The 24242-nt window shown below is 43.2% G+C and overlaps 2 protein-coding genes across 2 annotated transcripts in view; both read left to right on the top strand.

Moving 5' to 3' along the window:
- reep3b (receptor accessory protein 3b) lies at positions 1–23244 on the top strand. Its single transcript, XM_063003483.1, has 9 exons — positions 1–78; positions 163–317; positions 7542–7614; positions 14307–14383; positions 14529–14649; positions 14881–14994; positions 19537–19690; positions 21453–21589; positions 22358–23244. The coding sequence occupies exons 2-9, from the start codon at positions 286–288 to the stop codon at positions 22436–22438; spliced, it is 789 nt and encodes a 262-aa protein (XP_062859553.1). The 5' UTR covers positions 1–78; positions 163–285; the 3' UTR covers positions 22439–23244.
- The window catches only part of rpl38 (ribosomal protein L38), a 302538-nt gene that overhangs the window by 78340 nt on the left and 199956 nt on the right, over positions 1–24242 (top strand). The window lies entirely within an intron of this gene.

Genomic DNA, 24242 nt, shown 5'->3' on the forward strand with positions numbered 1-24242 from the left:
TGCTGAGCTGATCCACCCCGAACAGACTCAGAGGAACCGGTCCAGGGCTCATAAACAAGATCAGCTGCTCTTACTACTGTAGCGTGTTTTATTAATAGAGAAGTGTAAAATGTGGGTCTGGTGTAGATACTTCGGTTAAACCGATGCGTTTTATCTTCTCAGAACTTTAACTCTGGTTGTTAGCAGATAGCTAAGAAGCTAAGCTAACGGCTAGCTTGACGGGCTAACGTTCAACGCTTTACTGGCCTCTTGTGATCTGATGCCCCGTCTGCCGACCTGACGAAGATGGTGTCGTCGATTATATCCCGATTTGTCGTGTAAGTTATTTGTTTGAACTAATTTTAAAAGTATACATGATTAATTACGTCTTTTTAAGCTTTTAATATGTGGAATTTGAGCTAACGTCACTACCTGAATGTAAAGGATTTAGCATTTAGCATTCGGTTGCGTCTATTTTGGAGTCCTTTATACAACCACAAAGGCAGATTGTTTATTGTGTATTTAAACAATGAATAAATCTAATCAGATATATAGTTTTGTACGTTAATACTTTAGGATTTCTGTTGTTATTTGGTTGCTAACACATTTACTATAGCTCTTGGTATGTGTGACGTTTCCTTTAATCAGTCACACTATGTAATCACAGTAATCACAGCTAGATTGTTATTATTTTTGCTTTAAGTCTGGATTAGATAACATTAGTGCTTCTAATTTATATATATAGACGTGATTTGATTGATTTATTGTTGATGCTTCCTCAGGCACAGGCATGCACCCAGTGTTCCAGGCGTGTTCAGATTCAGATCAAGTCTTCACAAGACACACTGACTCATTTAAGGAGTGTTTTTGTGTGATGGAAATTGTTGTATAACTAATCACACCTTTAAACACCTAAGCTTTCGATCCATAGTCTGGTTGTTAGACGAGTTTTGTGATTGTTCATGTGTTATAACATAACTCTGACCTGCATTATGAAAAGATATATTTATATGTAGTCCAGTATTCTTTCTAAGCAATTGAGGGTTAAGGGCCTTGCTCAAGGGCCCAACAGTGGCAACCTGGCAGTGGTGGGGCTTAAACCAGCGATCTTTTGATTACTAGTCCAGCACCTTAACCACTAGGCTGCAACTGACTTAGATAGATACTTTATTTATTCTGAAGAAAATTATTGGTCTTCAGTAGTTTAACAAGCAAAAGAAGAGAAACAAATTAAGTAAGTAAGTAAATAAGGTGCATTTATACAGCATATGGTATGCAACAGAAAAACAAGTGCAAATTGTGCAATAGAAACAGTAGTGTGTTTATTCTTAGAAACAATATATACAGATATATAAGAATAAATATAGAAATAAGGATATTGTTATAGTTATAAATATATACAATGTTCTAGATGTCCAAGGCAGCAAGAGTATCGGACTAAATGTCTTATACGTATAGAAATCAAGTCTGATCAGAGAGAGAGTGCCAGGACACACCATCACCACACAGGACGCAGCTGATGTCAAATCACACCACCAATGAAATTTTCGTATCAGACGTTTTGCATAGTTTGCTTAGACAGAGGCAAATCACTTACTGAGTAAATGTCGACGTGGTTCGAGTGTGGTGGCTCTCGTAGCCGTGTGTATGTGTTTAGGTCTGTCACATTTATTAATTTTTGCTAATTATTACTGCTATTAACAAGTGAATCCAATTAACAATCCCCACTCATAATTCATTAGATTAAAATAGATTAATAAATAAACTTGATCTATATGCCAATCATAGGATCAAATTAGTAATAGTTGTAACCTTAAAACTGTCTCAATTCAAATGAGATTTGAGATGGGATGAGATGTGTTCTTGTAATAACAAGGATACACCTTTGTAATAATAAGTAGTTAGATCATTCATCTTAAAAGTGTGTGGTGTTTTGTTACAGTACCTCACAAGCTTGTCTTCTGTACCTAGGTCTGTCTAAAGCTCTGAACTAGAGATGCATATTTTGCCCACTAATCATCACTGATTTATAATTTACCAGCTATTCTAATATATAATAATAATTCCATCAAAATAATAAAAACAGTGTGATTTGGTCAACATTGCAATAACGTAGCACAGTAAACTAAGCATAAACTAAACATGTTAATAAAATAATTGACAGTTTAAGTTTACAGCATAAAATGTTAGTTCAGAATGAATTGAATATGTTAATTTGTTATAGTGATCCAACGTTTAGTCCTTTATCAGTTTGAGCATTAAATTGAAACAAATACATTTTACATTTTCAGCGTTTAAGGGCCTTGCTCAAGGGCCCAACATCTGGCAGTGGTGAGGCTTGAACCAGCGATCCTTCGATTACTAGTCCAGCACCTTAACCAGTAGGCTACAACTGCAATTAACCATAAACAATCCCCACCCATAATCCATCAATAATTAATCTATGTTTCTCATAAAGCTTCATAAATCTTTGACCGTACGGAGCACCACAGTCTGTAAATACCAGTAATATCGTCTCCTGTGTAGTGCACAGACGTAGCCTGCGAGAAACCGTTCGATTCGATTCGGCCTTGAAGATACATTCATATTCATCTTCATTCATTATTAATCCTCAAGGTGAGGCACGTAAATTAGAAATATTATTTAAATACGTTTCACTAATAATAATGATTATCTGAGGGTTTAAGCTTTTCAGCAGTTTGTCTCACTATTAGATGTGATAATGATGAACTAATTAGGATAATTAATGGCTCAGATGGTGGGGTAGTGGGAGATTTTGCATAAGGCTTCAGGGTAAAGGTAGAACTTACATAATTGTCAGGAAAAGCTTTAATTTGTTGCCTGCTGCTTTATTTTTTTATTTAAACGTAAAACTGACAGTATCGACTGCATCAGCTTGCTTTACTGTGTCTCTAAATGTTATAAAAGATATTGTCGCTCTTTGCATGACCTGTTTTTTTCCACACAAGTCTAATGTTTGGACCAGTATACTTCCTGCTGTTCATTTACAAAACAACAAGCTCAGCCGTGTATTTAGGGCCTTCATTTTTCCATTTTCTTCCTTCAACATACTAAGTAATACAGAAACTGTTATGTTTCTGCGTTTGACTGGTTATTAAAGTGATTATTTAATAATTTTCTCCTGGATTCTTATTACTGGCTTCATAAATTCTGTTGGGTAACAAGATAATGTAGTTAGTTATTGGGATGAAGTTGTTTAGCATATTCCTGTGACCGGAATGTCCGGATACCCAGAACGCTTACAACACAAAATTCTCAAAGCTTTATTAATGCTTTGTCAAACAGCGTGGCCTATATGACGACTACATTCTCAGCTTTTCGTTCAGGTCATCCGTCAGAGCCATAAAGCTGAATAATAGGTCCGTGTTCTCTCTTTTCCTTTTGCCTTTTTATGGAAAACCAGGTCCAGATTGGTGAACTGAACCAGATGTGGAAATGGAGGCACTTTGGCTGCGTGTCTTTACGAGCCCCGAGCATCTGGCCGGGGCCGAGTGGGCGTAGCGCTCCGGAGTTACTTAGCAGGAAACTCGGAGTTGACCTACAACAGAATGTCGGGGCCTGTCTAAAAGTTTTATTTTCTCAGCTGTGCAGAAATCGCTTTAAGAACTGGCTCGACAGGGTTGGTTCCCTCCAGGGCTTCGGCTGTAGGAAGAAGGGCTTGTGTTTCTCTGTGGTGAAATCGTTTTGTTATATGAAATAGTTATGAAATAGTTTAGTTTTGCTCGCCCTGCGACCTGTGTTGTTGTGGTACTGAAATAATGCAGGCAAGCAATTAATATAAATAGAATAAGGTTTACTGTGTGCAGTCCATAATCTAGAGGGAATCTTCATACCACTGTGGCACAAACTTTTCTAACAATTACTACAAATAAATGAGATAAGCTGATTGCTAGAGGCCGCTTGTCGCTGGCCACTTGACTTTTGCCAGATTTCGATTTTTACAGCTTGTCTCTGCTTTCAACCAGTTTGAACTAGGGATGTCCCGATCACGTTTTTTTGTTCCCGATACCGATCCCGATTATTCATTTTGATCCCGATCCGATACCGATTCTCAAACCGATACTTGTATTTTCTAGATATTGTCTAGATAAGAACTAGATAATACTGTTCACACAGTGCACACATCAGGTACATCACAATTATTCACATTAATCCAGTGTACATGTTTAACACCTGAATAGCTCTGCAGTGCTGAAGGGAAAAATGCTGCATCCAAGCTATTGCTTAATGTTTTTGTATTTTTACAAAATCAATCAAAATGAGTGAGATAATTACAGTTTTACTTTAAACTTTACATTCAAAGAAAAAAAAATCTGTTTAATGCAGTGATGCACTAAAAATGAACAGAAATCTGTGTAGCAGCTTAACTTGAATATAAGAAAAAAAGTTTACAGTAAAACCTGAATACCAAAATAAAATGGAAAGGCTCTTTTGTTATGAAGGAAAGCCAGTTCTTAAAGTGCTTGTATTGTGACGATGGTTTGATGGACGTTTGTACACGAAGTGAGTGTGTTTTGACCCTTTAGGCCTTCCATAGAACATGAAATAGCGTGCTTGACTCAACTGTCGGCTATAAGTGTTCTGCTCCCGACAATGTGTGAATATACCGTGCATTTATTTCTTTATTAAACGAGTGCATCACTACGTTGTTTTGTAAACCGGTGTGATCCTTAACTCGCACACACTCTCACACATGAACGCGGCTCTGCTCCCACCGCCTCGTGAAACGCTCACACTGCAGACGTCACACTTCACTGTTGGACTTCCACACAGCGGACACGCTGACGTAACACAAAAGATCGGGATTAAGATCGGGTTTAGTAAAGCCGATTCCGATCGATTAAAAAATGCCTCGATCGGCCCCGATCCCGATCTTTGAGATCGGATCGGGACATCCCTAGTTTGAACTGTGCCCCAGTTTCTGTTGAATGGCCACATTTTCTACAGTTTGCTGCTTTTTAATCAATAAAAAATAATCAGAACTGTGTCATGAACCCTGAGTTGTGTATATGATGTCGCATCGACTTGGTTGCCTACACTAGTCTGTAAACACTCATTTCTATTTCCTCGGCTGCTCCCGTTAGGGGTCGCCGGCGGACCGTGATCCGCGTTATTGATCTGGTACAGTTTTTACGCCGGATGCCCTTCCTGACACGACCCTCCCTATTTATCCGGGCTTGGGACCGGCACTACAATGCACTGGTTTATGCATCCTAGCGGGCAGGTACCTATAGGACAATTCAGTGTCTCCAATTAGCCTGGCTGCATGTTTTTGGACTGTGGGAGGAAACCCACGCAGACACGAGGAGAACATGCAAACTCCGCACAGAAAGGACCCGGACCGCCCCAGCCTGGGGATCGAACCCAGGACCTCCTTGCCGTGAGGCGACAGTGCTACCCACTTAGCCGCCGTGTATACACTAATAAAGTAGGATTTATGTTAGATAATCAACACACAGACACAGAAATTATTCACACGCCACCTGTGTGTCTGTTTTTGAGCTTTCGGGGCTCAGACGAAGGACAGACTCGTGACGGCGTCCGTAATTTTTATTACTTGAAGGTTGAAGCTTGAAGGCACGGAGGTTATACAAAGCAAGTTCGTAGCGACACCGTCAATGATTTTAACAACGTCGTCAAAACCCCCCCGTTGTTCAGCCGCTCTGTACCCGAGTGAAGTAAATTTCTCTTATTCAGATCCGATTAGGTGAATCGCCGAATGAACGAAAGCACCACTTATTAACCACGCAGGAACACCATCAAATGAAGCGGGGCGTACACGGACCTCGGAGTGACGGCATCGCAGGCTGGAAGGGCCGCGCGAGAGCGAGTAGAAGCTCTGGAAACCGAACTATTGTCGGAGCCCTGCGTGCGGCTCCGCTGTTTCTATAGCAACAGCAAAATAAACCGCTGCCAAGGTGGATGTGCGGACGTGAGCCGGGAGAAAAGTTTTAACTCCTGCGTGGAAGCTCGGCACCAGTTCGGCGTCATGATCGCGGTTTTATCTCGTACGTTTGCGTCCGCTGGCGTGAACGCTCCTCATTTCTGTTGGGGTGGATTAGTCCGGGACATTTAGGGTTCGAATCTCAGCTGTGTGCCGTCTGTCCGAGGAAGGAGGATGGCCGATATAGCCTAGCCATTAGGAGGCGCACGTGTCGGTGCGCTCTCAGTGTCCGTCCCAGGCCCGGATATGATAAAGAGGGTCGTTTCAGGAAGGGTGTCCGGTGTATAAACTGTGCCGAGTCAGGTATCCAAAGCAGAATGATCCGCTGTAGTGAACGCCAAATAAAAAGGGTTGTTTTTAAGTTTTTTTAAGCGCCCCACATTTTGTCCATGATTTTTACCCAGGCAACACAAACGACACATTAAAGCGAAACACAAATAAAGTATATAGTGAATTAATAAAAATGTTGGTATTCTGGTCCCACTGTGGTTCACAAGACGTAACGTAAAGCCTCCACAAGGGGGCGTTTGTGTGCCGGTTCATTTCGTGTTCATGTGGCTCGCTCGTGTATGCGTTTGGCTTGCGACCCACCCAAGACTCGCAACCCAGGGTTTGAAACTTCTCCAGCATTGTGTACCAGCCCCCCACCCCCCCCTCCCGAAACCCAGACACTGTGACCCTTTGCATTACATTACGCCACGTTAGTTCACGTGTCTCATAAGTATAATCGAGTCCTAAATACAGTGTTTAAAGTTTGATTATTGCTAAATAATCTATTCATTTTATTCAGCTTTTCGGTGGGTAGCACTGTCGCCTTACAGCAAAAAGGTCCTGGGTTCGATTCCCAGGGTGGAGCGGTCCGGGTCCTTTCTGTGCGGAGTTCGCATGTTCTCCCCGTGTCTGTGTGGGATTCCTCCCACAGTACAAATGTACGTGACATTAAGGACTTAAACTGATGAATCTGTCCTGCCATTGATGCAACCAAAGTGTGTAAAACATGCCGTTAAAATCCTAATCAATAAATAAACAGGTGTGTTCCCTTTGCACTATCTGTGCATGCTTTGCGACTGCGGAACACTAAGCGTTCAGTGCGCGCTAATTGCTTGGCGAAGCTAAAAGCTTAAAGGGGGAGGGTGGAGCACAGAGCCGCTTTCATTGCCAGGTTCCATTGCACATTGTTCCACAGGCTTAGCCTCAAACTCGACCCAGTGGAACGGAATAAATGAAACTCGGCTGAGAGCCGCGGGCCCATCTGCTGAACCCGGACCCCACCAGGCTGAAATCGGACTGGGTCTGGATCACGAGCTGGTTATACGTTGTTTGGTTCAGACAGATCGATACTTTATTGATCCTGAAGGAAATGAAATCCCCAGTAGTAGGTTCACGTGTGCTTTTTGTAACTCATGGGGTTATTTGTGCAGTCGTTTTGTTTAGCTCTCTGTATTGGAGGGTTAAAATGAACAGAAATTGTGGTTAATGGCTAAGAGGAGGATTCATAGGGTGTCTGGACAAGAGAATCACTTACTGTAAACGTGAGCATCACTGGTACTCTGGGTAAGCTGGAAATCCTGATTAATGAAACGCTTTTCCATTACAGGCTGCTGTTCGGAACCCTGTACCCTGCGTACTACTCCTACAAGGCGGTGAAGACCAAGAATGTAAAAGAATACGTAAGTACAGGCTCAGTTAGTGATTTAGGACACGGCACATGTATCCTATCCTGCTTGAATAAAAGCTTAAAACCGTGGTGTGAGAAATAGACATCCAGCGTTCCCATAGTGCCGCTGAGATTCGAGATCCAGAGAGGGGCTTGGTCTTTGGACCCACCTTGACCCTGACCAGGATAGAGATCTGGTAACACTTGAAAACGCATGAGACTGTCCCAGAAGAAAAACCTGTCCTGCATGTTTTAACATGTATGTTATTTTATGCCGAGAGGAAATGTACGTAGCGAATGCTGTGCGCTATTTATGCAAGCATTATTTATTCTGGTCAGGGTCACAGCGGGTCCAGTTCCTGTGCGTAACACAAGAAGTTCCTTCTCATGCAACTAAGTTATGCAACTCATTGCGGAATTTCCAAAACCTCGAGGTTTAAACATGTAAAACCTGAACCAGATTAAAACGCACGAGTCTGTTGTAACTGTCTCCACTAAACTGAGCTGGATTCCTAATTAAAACTGACCGGATCTGTTTCTCATTCTGCTGCATATCAGCTTAATTACAGCGCTCCGAGAACATTTACGAGGTTAAGAAAAGTTCCTCTCCAGCCGCAATGATTCTTGGACACCGTGTGGAAACACAGACTTTAAAATAAACACCGAGAGTGATTTTCAGATTCATTCCTTATTATTCACGCTCGGCTGGAACGTTTAATCCATCGTTAATTGTTAGAACGTATTATTACTCGTCTTCTCTCACTGTGTTGACTGTGTAGTGCTGGACGATTTTCACGATCGAGATTAAAATGCCAACAAAAGCTGTTCTCACAGGTCTGTGCACTAACACACACAGGGTGTATGTTTGAAACCCTAGTATATACCCTATATATTTTCTTTATGCATTTTCTCCCTTTTTTTAGCGCGTCCAATTGCCCGATCTCCACCAATGCCGATCCCCGCTCTGATTGAGGAGAACGAAGCTAGCCCACGCCCCCTCCGACACGTGGGCAGCAGCCGTACGCGTCTTATCACCTACACTTTGACGAGTGCAGTGCAGCTCAGCGTTGTGTACGGAGAGACACACCCTGACAGCACTCTTTTCTCAACTCTGTGCAGGCGCCACCAATCAGCCAGCAGAGGTCGTAATTGCACCAGTCATGAGAGAGAGAGACCCCATCCGACTTAGTCCCGCCCATATCTGAACAACAGGCCAATCGTCGTTCATGTGGCCGCTCAGCCTCAGCCGGCAGGCAGAGCCGAGATTCGATACGACGTATTCCAGATCCCAGCTCTGGTTCCAGCGTGTGTTTTTACCGATACTAAACGATAACGATACTTTCAGTGAATGATGAGGGAGCATCCGATTGTTGTTATTGTTATAAATTTTGTTACACATTTTGTTGTGCTTGCACAGTTCGAGTCCCTTGAACGGATCTTTAAAAGCAACTATAGTTTTTAATAATATTTAATATTTAAACTCTGCAGTCTTTTAAATTAAAATGCGAAAAAAGGGGCGGCACGATGGAGCAAGAAGGTCCTGGGTTCGATCCCCAGGTGGGGCGGTCCGGGTCCTTTCTGTGTGGAGTTTGCATGTTCTCCCCGTGTCCACGTGGGTTTCCTCCGGGTGCTCCGGTTTCCTCCCGCAGTACAAAGACGTGCAAGTGAGGTGAACTGGAGATACTAAATTCTCCAGGACTGTGTTGTGAACTGATGAATCTTGTGTAATGAGTAACAACCGGTCCTGTCATGGATGTAACCACAGTGTAAAACATGACGTTAAAATCCTAATAAACAAACAAACAGTCGAGTATCGTTAATAAACTTGAAAATAGTCGAGATTTAATTATATTTGCAATATCACTCAGTCCTAGTTGAAAGAAATTAAAACCAGAGCATGAAAAAGTTGTTTCCCTTTAAACCAGTAACATGCAAAAGTGGCAAACTGGGGAGTGGGCGTGGGGGGTAACGTAAGGCCGATAGCAGCCAGAGGTTGCAGATGTTTATCCCATCGCCTCGAATTTTAAGGGCTCGAATGGAAAGTACGTCGTACGCCGAGCGAATCTGACTGGCAAACTCCGAAGAAGAAAGCGTTCCACCACAGGCAGCCTCGAACATGTCACGACTGCGGTCGAGTCTGTTATTGCGCACAGACCGAAAGGCAGACCAGTAATTCAGGGACTCCAGAATAGTCGTGCACGCTCGTTAAAAATGGGCTTGTTGCTTCTGTTGTTGATTTATATAAGGATTAAATCAGGATCAGGGTTATTTCTGTTTAACAGGTCTGTTTTTTCTGATGCTTTATGTATAAATGGAACCATTTCTTACAATTGGCAATAGTTTATAATGGTTCTGAATATTGTTTAAGGGTCTGTGTGAAAACCTAGTGACCCGCCCTGCTCCCCTAATACCTACCTGATCAGCTGCCTCAGTAGGTAGGATTCTAATGCGACATGGAACTCATAATCAGATTATTTAGACGCTCTACTTACACAGAGAGGTGCTGATTACGTAACACAGTTTTACGTCTCCCTCCGTGTACCGAAAAAACTTAAACTGCCCCAGACGCCCCAATTTACATATACATGACACTTGTATAATTACACCTTTATACAGATTGAACGTCACTGAGTATTTATTTACATTTGATTGACAAAGAACTCTGTTGGTTGCTCTGCATTGATTCGTCTGGCACGTTTGTAGTGAGGGAAGTCGTGCCGCACTGAATGCTGGGATCGATCTTCAGCGCTGAGGAGGCGTCGGACGCTCCCTCGTCACTCGGAATCAGGGCGCCTCAGTAGGAGCATTTGAAGCAATCTAACGATTTAGACACGCCCTCTTCTCGGGAGTGTAGGATGACGTAAAATGCGTCTGTGCAGAGAGATCACCAGGGTTTCAGACAGACCCCGTGTCTTTATGGACTTCACTCTAAGCACAGTCATGCTGAATCATTAAAATGGCAAATCATTTATTTCATGTATTCAATTTTGTACACGTGCTAGCAATTTGTGTGGTTAATAATAAAAAAAGGGGTGTCTACATACTTTTGGCTAACCGGTGTACACGGCGTGTAGGGAAGATCTTCCCCACACTGATGTACCTTGCAGAAGGAGTAACATGAGAGAACAAGAACAGCGGCCGAGAGCTGCAGCTGTGGGCCAGCGGCCAATACAAGCATTCCTTTCCTGTTCAACCCCGCCTAAGGACTCGCACCGCCGGCTCCTCGAAAAACCAGACTTTTAAATAAACTGGTTTTCTACCCTGCCGGCAAACAATAGTCATGGCCAAAAATATTGGCACCCCTGCACTTCTTTTAGATCATTGTTGTGATAATAAAAGCTTCTGTATTTACATGACTATTACTTCGATTTGTGCCGGAACATGTAATCTAACATTGTTCTGCACGGAAGTTAATAAACAGACCGGATAAAATGATTGACACTAGTGATCGACGGCCGATTAATCGGGCCGATTTTTGGCATTTTTTAGATAATCGGCATCGGCCGATATATGTGCGCACAAGGCCGATATTTAAACATTGCCTCCGTCAGCTCAGTGACTGTATACAGTCATTGGTCTGGCTGTTGTTAGAGCGCCCCGTGTGTCCATTTTGCCACTCTGCAGGCAGACATCAGTGAATGCACAAGAACAAGGATTGTAATCCTCCAGCCTGGAGGTTTAAGCATGTTTGTTCATTCTTAAAAACAAAAAGATACTGCTATCTGCTTGTGTATGTTAAGTGCACTGAAACCTTTGAAATAATTTGTATTTTATTTAAAGTTTTTATTTTTTTTATTTAATTTTTTGAACGGCCAAAAGAGCAAACAAGAATATACAGTGATAAATAAATGTTTATTTAAGATCATTAATTCTGTTTTGTTGTATTATTATTATTATTATTATTATTGTATTTTTTAGTTGTAAAAAAATGGTATTATCGGCTTTATATATCGGCCATCGGCCACTTCTTTCGTCTAAATATCGGTATCGGCATCGGCCATTAAAAAACCCATATCGGTCGATCACTAATTGACACCTTCTTCAAGTAGCTCAAAATTGCAGTGAGTACAGATAAAAATCTTAACAAACGCCCTTAAAATATAACCTGAGAGAGATGGTTGAGAGCAGTTGTCCAAAATACCGCTAAGGATCTCATTCATGGTTAAAAGACGGCGTCGATTTCATTGTTTACAAAACGTTTGCTACCAAATATTACGTTGAAAGAGCCAAGAGTTTTGTCCGGCCCATTTTTTGGAATTGAATGTAGAATTATATCAGATTTTATGTTTTTATGGCTTACAAATACATACTCTTTGGTATTTACATGTTGATATCTTTGGCCATGACTGTGGGTCTGTCTAAAAACCGAGCTCTCTCTCTCTCCACAGAGGTGCATTTTACGTCATCCTACACTCCTGAGAAGAGGGCGTGTCTAAATTCTTAAATCCCTTAAAATGCTCCTACTGAGATATGCCTCCTCAGCGCTGAAGGCGATCCCAGCATTCAGTGCGGCACGACTTTCCTCACCAAAAACTACAAACGGAATGCGGAGCAACCGACGGAGTTCTTGGTGTAAAAAATACGCGTGTCGTCCATTTGTAAATTCAGGCTGGTCAGGGACAGTTTAACCGTTTTCGGGACACAGAGAGACGTTAGCTGGCGTGCTAGCGGGTTGTACCGCTTCAGCCCATCGTGATCTCTAAGTAGTGTGTCTAAATAATCTGCCTCATGAGTTCCATGTCGCATTAGAATCCTCCACTGAGGCAGCAAGGCAGCTCACTAGGTTTTCACACAGACCCTGTTGTGCCTGGAGTTACGACAAAAAAGCCACCAGACCTGAACCAGGTTGTATTTTTAAATGCGTAATGTGTATATACACCGATCAGCCATAACATTAAAACCACCTCCTTGTTTCTACACTCACTGTCCATGTTATCAGCTCCACTTACTCCAGCAGCGCTGCTGTGTCAGATCCACTCGTACCAGCACAACACACACTAACACACCACCACCATGTCAGTGTAGTGCAGTGCTGAGAATCATCCACCACCTAAATAATACCTGCTCTGTGGGGGGTCCTGTGGGGGTCCTGACCAGCATGAAAGGGGGTAACAAAGCATGCAGAGGAACAGATAGACTACAGTCAGTAATTGTAGAACTACAAAGTGCTTCTATATGGTAAGTGGAGCTGATAACGTGGACAGTGAGTGTAGAAACAAGGAGGTGGTTTTAATGTTATGGCTGATAGGTGTATGTTTAAAGTGAGTTGATTGAGATTTGTCAGCACAGACCCGTAATTCTGCCCGGCCGATGAAGCACATCGATCATTCTCTCAGCGCCGCAGGTTCATGGGAAGGTCGGTGATTAAACGTGACGCCGACTGTCAGGTTAGTTAGCTGGCCGGCGCATAGATTCATTTCGCCTTGTTCAGCCGAGCTGAAAATATCACCTAATGCCTCAGAGAGGCTCAGCCCCAAGGCTGGCGGATCACATGATCGTCTGCGCTACCTTCTGAAATTGAAATGCTAAGAAGGTACAGAGGCGAGGCGGAGCATACAAAACAGGCCCCCGACAAGGGCGCCGAGAAAACCAGCGGCAGGACGAGAACACGGATGGAAATTAAAGTCACGGCCATAATGATTTTCCGTTCTACTCCACCGTGTTCCATCTCGTGCCGGGGAGAGACGTGTGATTGGATTTACGTTCGGGAGCCACTCTGCATGATTAGATATTCGGCCCGCTGAATATAAAGGAGGTTGTAAGCGGGCCTTTTAATATTCGGACGCCTGGACTCCACTCCGATGGCCGCAGATGTTAAAGTGTCCTGGGATTGAGGAGTTGTTTACATTTTATCGGCACCCCACTCACTCGGTAGGGTGTCCTGTATGGGAGACGGTTGATATACGCTGATGAGCCGAAACATTAGACACGTGCACATTGTTTACCTGTAAAAAAAGATGCACCGTAGGATGGTCCAACCTACAGAAGCTGAAGGTGCTGGTGATGTCCTGGTACCAGATATTTCAGGACTCCATTAGATGTCTTGTGGAGTCCATGGCTGTGTGGGTCAGAGCTATTTTGACATCATATTTGCTGGTTGTTAGATCATGATACGTGCTGTGTATTAGATGTTTTATATTGAGATAAGGGGGGGGGGGGGGCGTTGGGTGCTGGAGCATATCCCAGCTTTTCAATGGGCGCAAGGCACACCGTAACACCCTGGACGGGGGGAGTTTGCCAGTCGATTGCAGGGCACACACACATCAATTCACCTGTAGGGCAATTCAGTGTATCCAATTAACCTGACCATGTTTTTGGACTGTGGGAGGAAACCCACTCAGACACAGGGAGAACATGCAAACTCCACACAGACAGGACACTATGCAGCCACTGTTGGGCCCTTGAGGAAGATCTTTAACTCTGTCTGCTTCAGGGGTGCTGTGTAATGGCTGACCCTGCGCTCCTACCCCAGCTTCCAAACAAGCTGGTATATACAGAAGAAGAATTTCATTGTACTGTACATGTGTATGTGTATATATGACAAATATAGGCGTTCCTATACGTCCAATGGTGTTTCACAGGGCAAGATTGGGTATAAATAGGGGTGACTACATTTTCTGTATGACCCCAATGATACAGCCCTAATGTTACACCCATGTGTTTGATCTAAATCTGGATCGTTCCGTGTGTGTGTCCCTGATGCAGGTCCGCTGGATGATGTACTGGATTGTGTTCGCGCTCTTCACCGTAGCCGAGACCATAGCAGACCTCACCGTAGCCTGGTAAAACCGTTTTGCAGGAGCGCAATCTCGCTCTAATGAAATTAAGCTCCTTTGCAAGAATCTTAAGACTTAATGGGTGTAATTATTTCCATTAATTGGGTCTCATTTCGGTGTCTGTATGTCTGTGCTATTTCTTTGTATGAAGGTTTCCCCTCTATTATGAAATAAAGATCGCCTGCGTGATCTGGCTGGTGTCGCCCTACACTAGAGGAGCCAGTATTATCTACAGAAAGGTCCTACATCCTCTTCTGACCTCAAAAGAAAGGGTAATTAAAGGTCTTAATTTACTTAAATTGGGATTAACTAATAAGGTTAGTGGTATAGTCATTTTACTATCGGTACATATCTTCTAATAAATGTACGTAGCTCTTATTACTCATGCAGTATAAATACGTACACAAGTGCATCAGGTGAACAAGAGTGCCACTGCCCTTGTGCTGCACATTTTCAAACACGTTTGTTCGAGCTCGATGACATGTAACCTGTTTCGTCTGAAGGAAATCGACGACTACATCGTCCAAGCCAAAGAGCGAAGCTACGAGACGATGCTGCACTTCGGCAAGCAGGGCCTAAGTATAGCGGCGACGGCGGCTGTCTCCGCGGCTGTCAAGGCAAGTACCCGAGCGCACGGGTGTGTGGGTGCGCACGCTTATATTCATTACAGTGTGTGTGTGAGTGAAGGGTGTGCATATTTGAAGACGTCAGCCAGAGATCTTCTGTGGTCCTGCTCTCTATGGCTTTTTAGAAAATGTTATATAGAATAGAGCCTGCAGCTGTCTTATGTCTGTTATTGGTAAGGCCCGACTAAATTCATGGGAAAATGTGCTCATAAATTGAATGTTAGTATAAAATAATCAGCATAGCTACCTTATCAGATGAAAGATGAAAATTCTCGTCCGTGTTTTGACCTCCACAGAATAAATTGGGAGTTTTCCAAGCTCGTGTCGTGTTTTTAGCCGCTTTAGACCTCGACATCTTGGAGGTTTCGTCTAATCGGTTGCTGGTGTAACTGAGTCTTTAGAGTTTCTGAGTTTATAAAGAAAAAAATAACACAGTAGGTCCTCGACTCACATCGGAGATCCGTTCCTACGGACGCGATGTAGCGCGATTTTCGCCGTAAGTCGGAAACCCACCTACATAAGCATCTACGTCGCTCACATGGAGCACATACACAGTACCGTAATGAAGTGACACAGTAAAAATACTGTAAATACTGTAAAAATACCCCTCCGCCCGCCAACTAGTTCCCGTGCGAACTTTGTTTTTACATCTCGAACGGCGTACATCGGAATGACGGAACAAGACTTTCTCAATAAATTTATAGGAGACGGCGACGTAACCACGAAACGCCGTATGTCGAGTCCGCCGTAACCCGAGGACTTGCTGTACTGGTTTGTTCTTTTGAGGCGCAGCACAGAGATGATCACGTGTGTAGAGAAGCACATTTTTCCATTGACTACTGAATTCCCAAAGAAACAAAATGCACTCGATTAATAAACACACACATCACTTATCACAGAAGAGTCTCTTACGCTGACTTAATTTGCGCCTCGTTTCATGCATTATGTGACTGAGAAATGCTAAACTCAGCCGCTCGGGTGGCGCAGCGTTAAAATACGCTAGCATACCAGAGCTGGGATTTCGAATGCATCAGATCGAATCTCTGCTCGGTGGCATGGGACTTCTCATAACTGATGCAGTTGCGACCTCTGCTGGCTGATTGATGGCGTCTACACGGAGTCGAGGAATAATGCGGATCAGGGTGTGGCTCCCCGTGCACAAGGCTGATCCACATATGAACTCGCCCCGTGCAGGTGAAAAGATGCAGTCGGGTACTGCTCACAAGTCAGTTTGCTCTCCTCAATCGGGTGCAAAAATGGGGAGAAAAAGGGAGAAAATACATTAAAAATTGCTAAACACACACCGTAAATTTTACATTTCACAACAAGTTGCATATTACACGGGAAGCGGCTCATTTCATGGTCCAGGGCGCGATTTTCACGGTAGGTTCTTAGTCATAGGCCATTAGGATCATAGCTGAGAATGAGAACAGGCTGATATCATAAATAAAAGCTAAAAAATAAGTAGAGGAGATAGGAACTGGACTCGTTATTTCTTCCTGTTATCTTCCTCTTTGTTTGTCTTTGTGTCTCATCATGACCTCTGATCTGTCCTGAATTCTAACCTTGGTGTTGATCTCTCTCTCTCTCTCTCTCTCTCTCTCTCTTTTTTAACCTCTTTTACTTACATACTGTCCCATAGGAACTGTGTCCTCCTGCTTTCTTCAGTGGAGGTAATGGTGTCCAGACTTTTAGCATGGGAACAGATCACACACACACATTGTATTAACCACTAATGTTATATAACGTTGTAGTACATCTATTCAGCGTAGACCATCATTCATTCAGTCATAATTAATATTAAGCTGGGAAATACGTATTAATCCACCCATATCAACATTCAATTACGTTTACTAGAACAGAATACTAATGTTGTGGCTCATACAAGTCTAGATTTTTGGTGGAATAACCCCCATTTGATGTCACTTACTGTCATGTGCCTTGACATGCCCTCTACCAGCCTTTCACATTGCTGTTGGGTGACTTTATGCCACTAATGGCTTGTGACCATCGTTCTACTCTTAATCAGGTTGTTTTTAATGCGTTTTCTCCCCAATTTCCTCCCGATTTAGCGACTCAGTTTTGTTTTCCGATGCTGAGGGATACCCGATTGCATCCGAGGAGAGCACGTCGCTGCACACGCCCTCCTCTTCTTGCCCCTGCGTTCTGCACAGGCGTCTCTTCCGCCAATCGCAGCGTATGAAGACCCACCCACCCACACATAGTCCGGCCCCCACCCTGCAGACACGGGATGCGGTGGGCAATCAGTATCTGCTGCAGGCACTGCCAATTATGCCCGCCAGATGGTGTCCAGCCGACCGGTGGCAACACCGAGTTTCGAACCGAGAAGTTCAGAATCTCGGTGCTGGTGAGCTAGCCCAATACCCCACTGCGCCACTCGCCCTAAAGCCTGTTTTATACCGTTCTTACCCTGTTTTTGTAGGTCATTTAGCCATCCTACAGCTGTTGAGTGAAATTTTTATGAGCTACTGGTCATCCTGGTCAGCGAAGAGTCCATTTCACTCTGCTGGTCTGTAGCTTCGTGGTCCTGAATGTCTGCTGCTTTTGACCTTGCTGTCTTTATAATGTTATTGATAGAAGCGACCTGGTGCTCAGTATATTTCTGTACCAGTATCCCTCTTCTTCACCTCACAAGCCCCAAAATCTTTCCTTCCTGCTGTTTTAAAATGCCAGATACATTAACAGTAAATCTCAGATAGTAACATTATCGTTAATGGGAATCCAAAACAATTTAGTAGATATTGTGGTATTTGGAAAAACATAAGCTCTTATCTTTATGAATGAGGTTTAATGTGGTAAAGCAAGTCAATATTCACCCGTTAAAACCCTCCTCCTGTTTTTCTTTGCATCCTTATTCACGGTTTGTTTAACTCCTAGTCCATGTTCATTATTGGTTTTGTTCTTTCTGACTAATTAGTGGCTGTATGACTTGAATATCGTCATTTCACAGTGTCATAATAATATTATAACATTATAATAATATGCCACTAGACAGCCTATGTTTTCACTTTTTACCTCCTGGGCAGAATTTGCATACGAGTGGCTGTAGGTATAACCATGAATAGCTTCAAGTGAAGGAAAAAAAGGAATCAATCTGGTGATTAAATACAGCAGCATTACTCTATACACATGTGGTTAAAAATGGCCTTGCAGGATAACCGCAGATTTGGCAACACTGGTGACTAGGTGGTCCTGAGAGGCATTTGGAATGCATTAAGTGGTTGCAAAGTGGCTGCTTCTACTTCCAGTGTAGTTTCAGTGATTGTTTAAAACACCCCTTAGAACTATATGCCTTTGATATAAGAATGAGAATATATATACCTATATGTACTGTATATATCGGTTATAATCTATATTATTATTATCTGTATATTACTGCTATTATACTCATTCATACCTATATCTGATATTATATTTTTCATATTTAATATTTATCCCCATATATACCCTATATATACATAAAACAATGTATATTATTGCTGCTATTGTACATACATATTTCTATAACCGATATATTATATATTGTATATATTTATACCTATAACAATCTTTATTTCCATATTTATTCTTATATATCTGTATACACTGATCAGCCATAACATTAAAACCACCTCCTTGTTCCTTTTTATCAGCTCCACTTACCATATAGAAGCACTTTGTAGTTCTACAATTACTGACTGTAGTCCATCCGTTTCGCTGCATGCTTTGTTACCCCCTTTCATGCTGTTCCCCCACAGAGCAGGTATTATTTAGGTGGTGGATGATTCTCAGCACTGCAGTGACACTGACATGGTGGTGGTGTGTTAGTGTGTGTTGTGCTGGTATGAGTGGATCAGACACAGCAGCGCTGCTGGAGTTTTTAAACACCTCACTGTCACTGCTGGACTGAGAATCGTCCACCAACCAAAAATATCCGGTCTAGAAGACGACCGACTCAAACAGCAGCAATAGATGAGCGATCGTCTCTGACTTTACATCTGCAAGGTGGACCGACTAGGTAGGCGTGTCTGATAGAGTGGACAGTGAGTGGACACGGTGTTTAAAAACTCCAGCAGCACTGCTGTGTCTGATCCACTCATACCAGCACAACACACACTAACACACCAGCACCATGTCAGTGTCACTGCAGTGCTGAGAATCATCCACCACCTAAATAATACCTGCTCTGTGGGGGTCCTGACCATTGAAAGACATGGTTAAAGCAGGTTAAAAAAGGCATGTAGAGAAACAGATGGACTACGGTCAGTGATTGTAGAACTACAAAGTGCTTCTATGTGGTAAGTGGAGCTGATAACATGGACAGTGAGTGTAGAAACAAGGAGGTGGTTTTAACGTTGTGTGTATGTGAACAATATACAAGCAAGCACTGTCTATGTATATGCTCCCACTTAATACATAAGCAACAGGTCACCAACCATTTAGACGAACCATTAAAGGTTTGGTCAGTGTGCATACATGTTTGTTTCGTTACGTTTGCGTGCTGTTTAAATAAACGCTTTCTTTTTTCTACAGGGACAGGGAGCAATCACGGAGAAGCTGAGGAGTTTCAGCATGGCTGACCTCACCCAGATCGGGCAGGAGGATGCAGGCGGCGGGTCATACCCACCGTATTCCAGCGCCAATCCAGCCAGAAGAGCAAAAGCCTCCACCCAGCCTGATGAAACCGGTAATTCCTCTTGGCTTACTGTAAACGCTGGTTCGATTGTTCTCCAAACAGAGTGCTGTTAGCTGTGAGCGCAGCTTATTGTTTCTCTCACGCTGGTGGTCTGGTCTGTGCTGCCACGAGGATTCATTAGTGCCACCAGTGTAGCTGGTAAATATGAACTCGGGCGTGCATATCCGAATCCCGCCTTGACCGAGAGCGCTGCGAGGACAGCATGAGCCCGGAGCGCTCCTGCTCCTACAAGCTTATTGCTATTCTCCCCCTCCCCCCCCAGCTCTGCGCAGCGTATAGAATGGGCTCCGTATTCGTCTCCAGCCCCGGAGGGTAATAAGCAAAGACGGCACGTTCGGGAGGGGCGAGCAGAATGCCTAATGCACTCCACGGCGGTATGCTAATGCGCCGGCTGCGTTTGAAATTCCACCGGCGTCCAGGTCATTTTCATCTCGACCACAATAAAGCGAGTCGCTCCGAAATGCCACCGCCAGAAAACGGGCGCCCGAGGTTGCCAGGCGAGCCCCTAATTGTTGATTTTTTTTTTCTCCGATCGGAATGAGAGCTGGAAAGACAAAAGCGGCCACGAGCGTGCCGTTCAGTCAGCGGTCATTAACAGCAGCGTTTTGATGTTTCTGGAGTAATAGGGGTCAGGCGAGTGAAAGCTGTCAAATTGGCAAATGGCCCTGCTTTGTTCTTTGCTTCAGGCGAAGTCCTTGTCTGCCCTCCCTTTCTCTTCTGTTCTGTTCTGTTCTTGGTCACATTCCTCAGTCATATGAGGCCTGGAGTGAAACAGTACCAGCTATTATGGGTCTTATACCCTGTACACTACAGAATTCAATTCATTTGCTGTTACATTTGCATGAAGTCGTTTTGTTTTTTATCTTCTGCTCTGCTAAAATGAAGAGAATTTTAACAGCAGACGTGTTCTTGTTAATCAGAATTTCTCATGTACTAAAACACCGAGGCTTTTTCCGTTTGGCGTGCATCTCGCCGGGGCCGCGCGAAGCGAACGGAATGGCTTCGGAAAACGATCCGTGTGTCATCCAGATTCGGAGGAGGTTTGCTCCGGTTCACTAATGGAAAACATTTGTGGGGGTCTGCAGCCAAACAAAGGAGGCTTTTGTGAAGGATCCAGTTGCTGTGTCTCTTCTGCCCCCTTGTGGTCGAATGGCAAACGCAACAGCTGTGCACTGCTGTGCCCCCGGGGGTTGGGTTTGGAAGTTGGAGGTGGGGTAGGGGGTGGATTTTGCTGCATGACGATGAGGGCAGTGAGTGCACCGTGCTGGACTGCAGCGATGTGGATTTTCTGCCCAGACATGCAGCACGCTGGCGCAGGCTGGCACTCCGGGGTCTTAACCGGACCGAAGGAGAAGGACGTGCCAGGAACAAAGAGCTGCAGCTGCTCAGCTCCGTCTTTGTTCTCTTTCTGTTTACGCCAAGCGTGCACTGTTATACCTACAGTGCACATACCGGCACTGGTGTTTGATTATTGATCATATCATTTTTGTTTACTTCTAATGCAGTGGGCATAAAATAGGAAAACACTTTAATAATTCTAAAACGTTTTGCTTTTTCACATGAATTTACATTTACGGTGCGTAACAGATGCTTTTAACCAAAGTGCCATTGTCGGTGTGCTGTCAGTGCCAGTCCCGAGCCCGGATAATGGCACCAAATCGTCCAAAACTTACAGGAATTGTTGCAGTAGAAGAAAACTCTGTATATGCATTCTTATGTGTGTGTGTGTGTGTGTGTGTGCTTCTCTTCTCAGATTACGATGACGATCCTGACGACGACCGTGCTGACGAGGAGGGCGAGGGCGTTTTCTCCGAGGACGAAGCGGTGTCGCAGCGCGGCATCAGGCGATCACAGAGTGTCAAAGTGGCACGCTCTAAACTCCGCAAAGACGTACGTACACTAGTTGTACGTTACTAGGATGACATCGAGGTTCATTTATCATATAAGGAGGGCTAATACGTTTGGTAGGGATGTAACGATACACACACAATGCGATGCGATTAACTTTTTCCCTTTAAAAAAATAACATACTGTATTTGTGCTCATCTTTTATTTATCTAAATAATGAATGACCTTTTATTTCTGAGTTGGTACAAACTATGCAAAACAATGCTGCACATTTCCCTCTTTGTGTAAAACGAAATAAATCCCACATTATAAATAAATGAATAATACAAATAAAGAAAGTATCCTCACATAAATAAATTTGGCTGGAAAATTCCAAACCTGGCAACCCCGTAGTGACGCCAACCAGGCGGGGTGAATAGCGCCAGCGCCCTCTGCTGTTTAAAGTGAATATCGATTCATTATACATGTAAAACCGATTTGAATCGTTACACATGTGAATCGATTTTTAACTGTATTGTGGTGCATCGTTACATCCTAACGTTTGGCTATTGTAAGTGGTGGAAAATGTATGATGAGGACGGAGTGTGTATCCTACACGTATTTTACTTATTTTATCACATGCAGTGATCAATTCTAGGTCAGTATTTGAATACCAATACACCCTAGTGTTAAAAAAATACTATTAGCAAAGAACTAGAACTTTGTTTTACATTTGTTTGTGATTTAAACTACCAGTACCAAAGTATCATGATGTAGATTTTAGGTATGAAGAGGCGGTTGCAACTTATGATCTTGTTTGTTGTGTTTCAGGCACGTTATGGATCTCTGAAGATCAAGGGGAGACGGAGGACCCCGGTAAATACCATGACCTACACAGGGCCCGACCAATAACCAGTGACTACTGACTCACAAGAGCCTCATCTACAGAGACCCAACGAGTGTGAATGATGTTCGACTCTTTTAATGGCTGTGGGTTCTATTTTTACTCCCGCTGTTTTTACTCCTGTAGGTTTTTTAATGCAACACATTTACTATTTATTTCTGACGTACAGATCTAACTCAACACAAGCGTGTACATTTGTAAAAATAATATCATACAGAAGAAAAGAATATATTGTCATTTTTACGAGGGTTATTGTGATCACGTGTTTAGCTTTTTCTGAATTTCACAGTCGGTGCAACTTTTGATAGTATTTACTATTTTATCTGCAGTATTTAAATGCTGTACTTCTGTGGACGTGGGTTTTGTACTCCCATGATGTTTTCATGGTTCTTGTGCTGCCTTGTGTGTAGTTTAGGAGACTCACCTGAACACGGATCAGGCCAAAGCTTTCCCATAAAAAGGGATTTTTAAGGGAGTCAAGAGGTAAAAACTACTAGGTAGATTGAACGAATGAACTGAGTGAATGAATTTAATTATCAAAAAATTGGTGACGGTTTTAAATGGGTGATTTTATTCTAGTTTTATTAAGTTTTTATGTTTTTAAAAGTCCTTTGCACATTTAAAACGGTTGTCTGTCATCTCGCTGCATGTATCCTTGCTCTGTAAAAGGACCACATGTTAACTTTATACCAAAGTGATATACTCCACTACATCTGGTGAAGGTCAGATTAAGTTTCTGATGTTGATCTGCTTGGATGAATGCTTTATTCTAAATGAATGTGCTGGTGTGAGTGAATAAACGTGTACACGTTCATGTTCTGTGTGTCATTCTTGTCTTGGTAGTACATTCTTGCAGTTGCTTGTTCTCCCCTTGTCTGTGTGGGTTTCCTCCGGGAGCTCCGGTTTCCTCCCACAGTCCAAAAACATGCAGATAATGTGAATTGGAGACCCTAAACTGTCCATGACTGTGCTTGATATAACCTTGTGAACCTGATGAATCTTGTGTAATAAGTAACTACCGTTCCTGTCATGAATGTAACCAAAGTGTAAAACATGGCGTTAAAATCCTAATAAATAAATATTAATAGTACATTCCTGTAAAGATCATGTAAGTTAAACACTGAAGTTGTGGAGGATCAGACTGTATGCTGGTCTGCACTGAGTGTAAAAGATAATGGAATAATGAATATAAATGTGGGAAGGTTAAGAAGCAGCCAGCATCAGCTCAACACACCTCTTGCACTTTTCTCTCTGGCCTGAACAAGTCTGCTGCTGCATCACATCTTGTGACTTTAAACCTTAGAACGTAGGGTTAGGAGGACGAACAAAGGTATATTTTAAAAGCAAATTGATAGCAGACAAGAAAAGTAAACAATAGACCAAAGCAAGATGAATCAGACAGGAAAAGTCATTTCTGAGTGTGGTTTTCACAGCAAATATATAGTGAATGGTAATAAATGTACTGAGAGGATGCTAACTGGGATTTATCTCAAGTGCGTTGTTGGCACAGCAGTCTATTACACTTGCTTAGGGTTCAAATCCAGTGTTCCTCTATAAACAGAAAGACACACAACTGATACTTGAACCAGCTAAGTGGGTAGCACTGTTGCCTCACAGCAAGAAGGTCCTTGGTTCGATCCCCAGGTGGAGCCGCCCGGGTCCTTTCTGTGTGGAGTTTGCATGTTCTCCCTGTGTCTGCGTGGGTTTCCTCCGGGTGCTCTGGTTTCCTCCCACAGTCCAAAGACAAGTGAGGTGAATTGGAGACACCAAATTGTCCATGACTGTGTTTGATATAACCTCGTGAACTGATGA

Source organism: Trichomycterus rosablanca, chromosome 10, assembly GCF_030014385.1.
Source record: "Trichomycterus rosablanca isolate fTriRos1 chromosome 10, fTriRos1.hap1, whole genome shotgun sequence".
NCBI classification, from domain to species: Eukaryota; Metazoa; Chordata; class Actinopteri; order Siluriformes; family Trichomycteridae; genus Trichomycterus; species Trichomycterus rosablanca.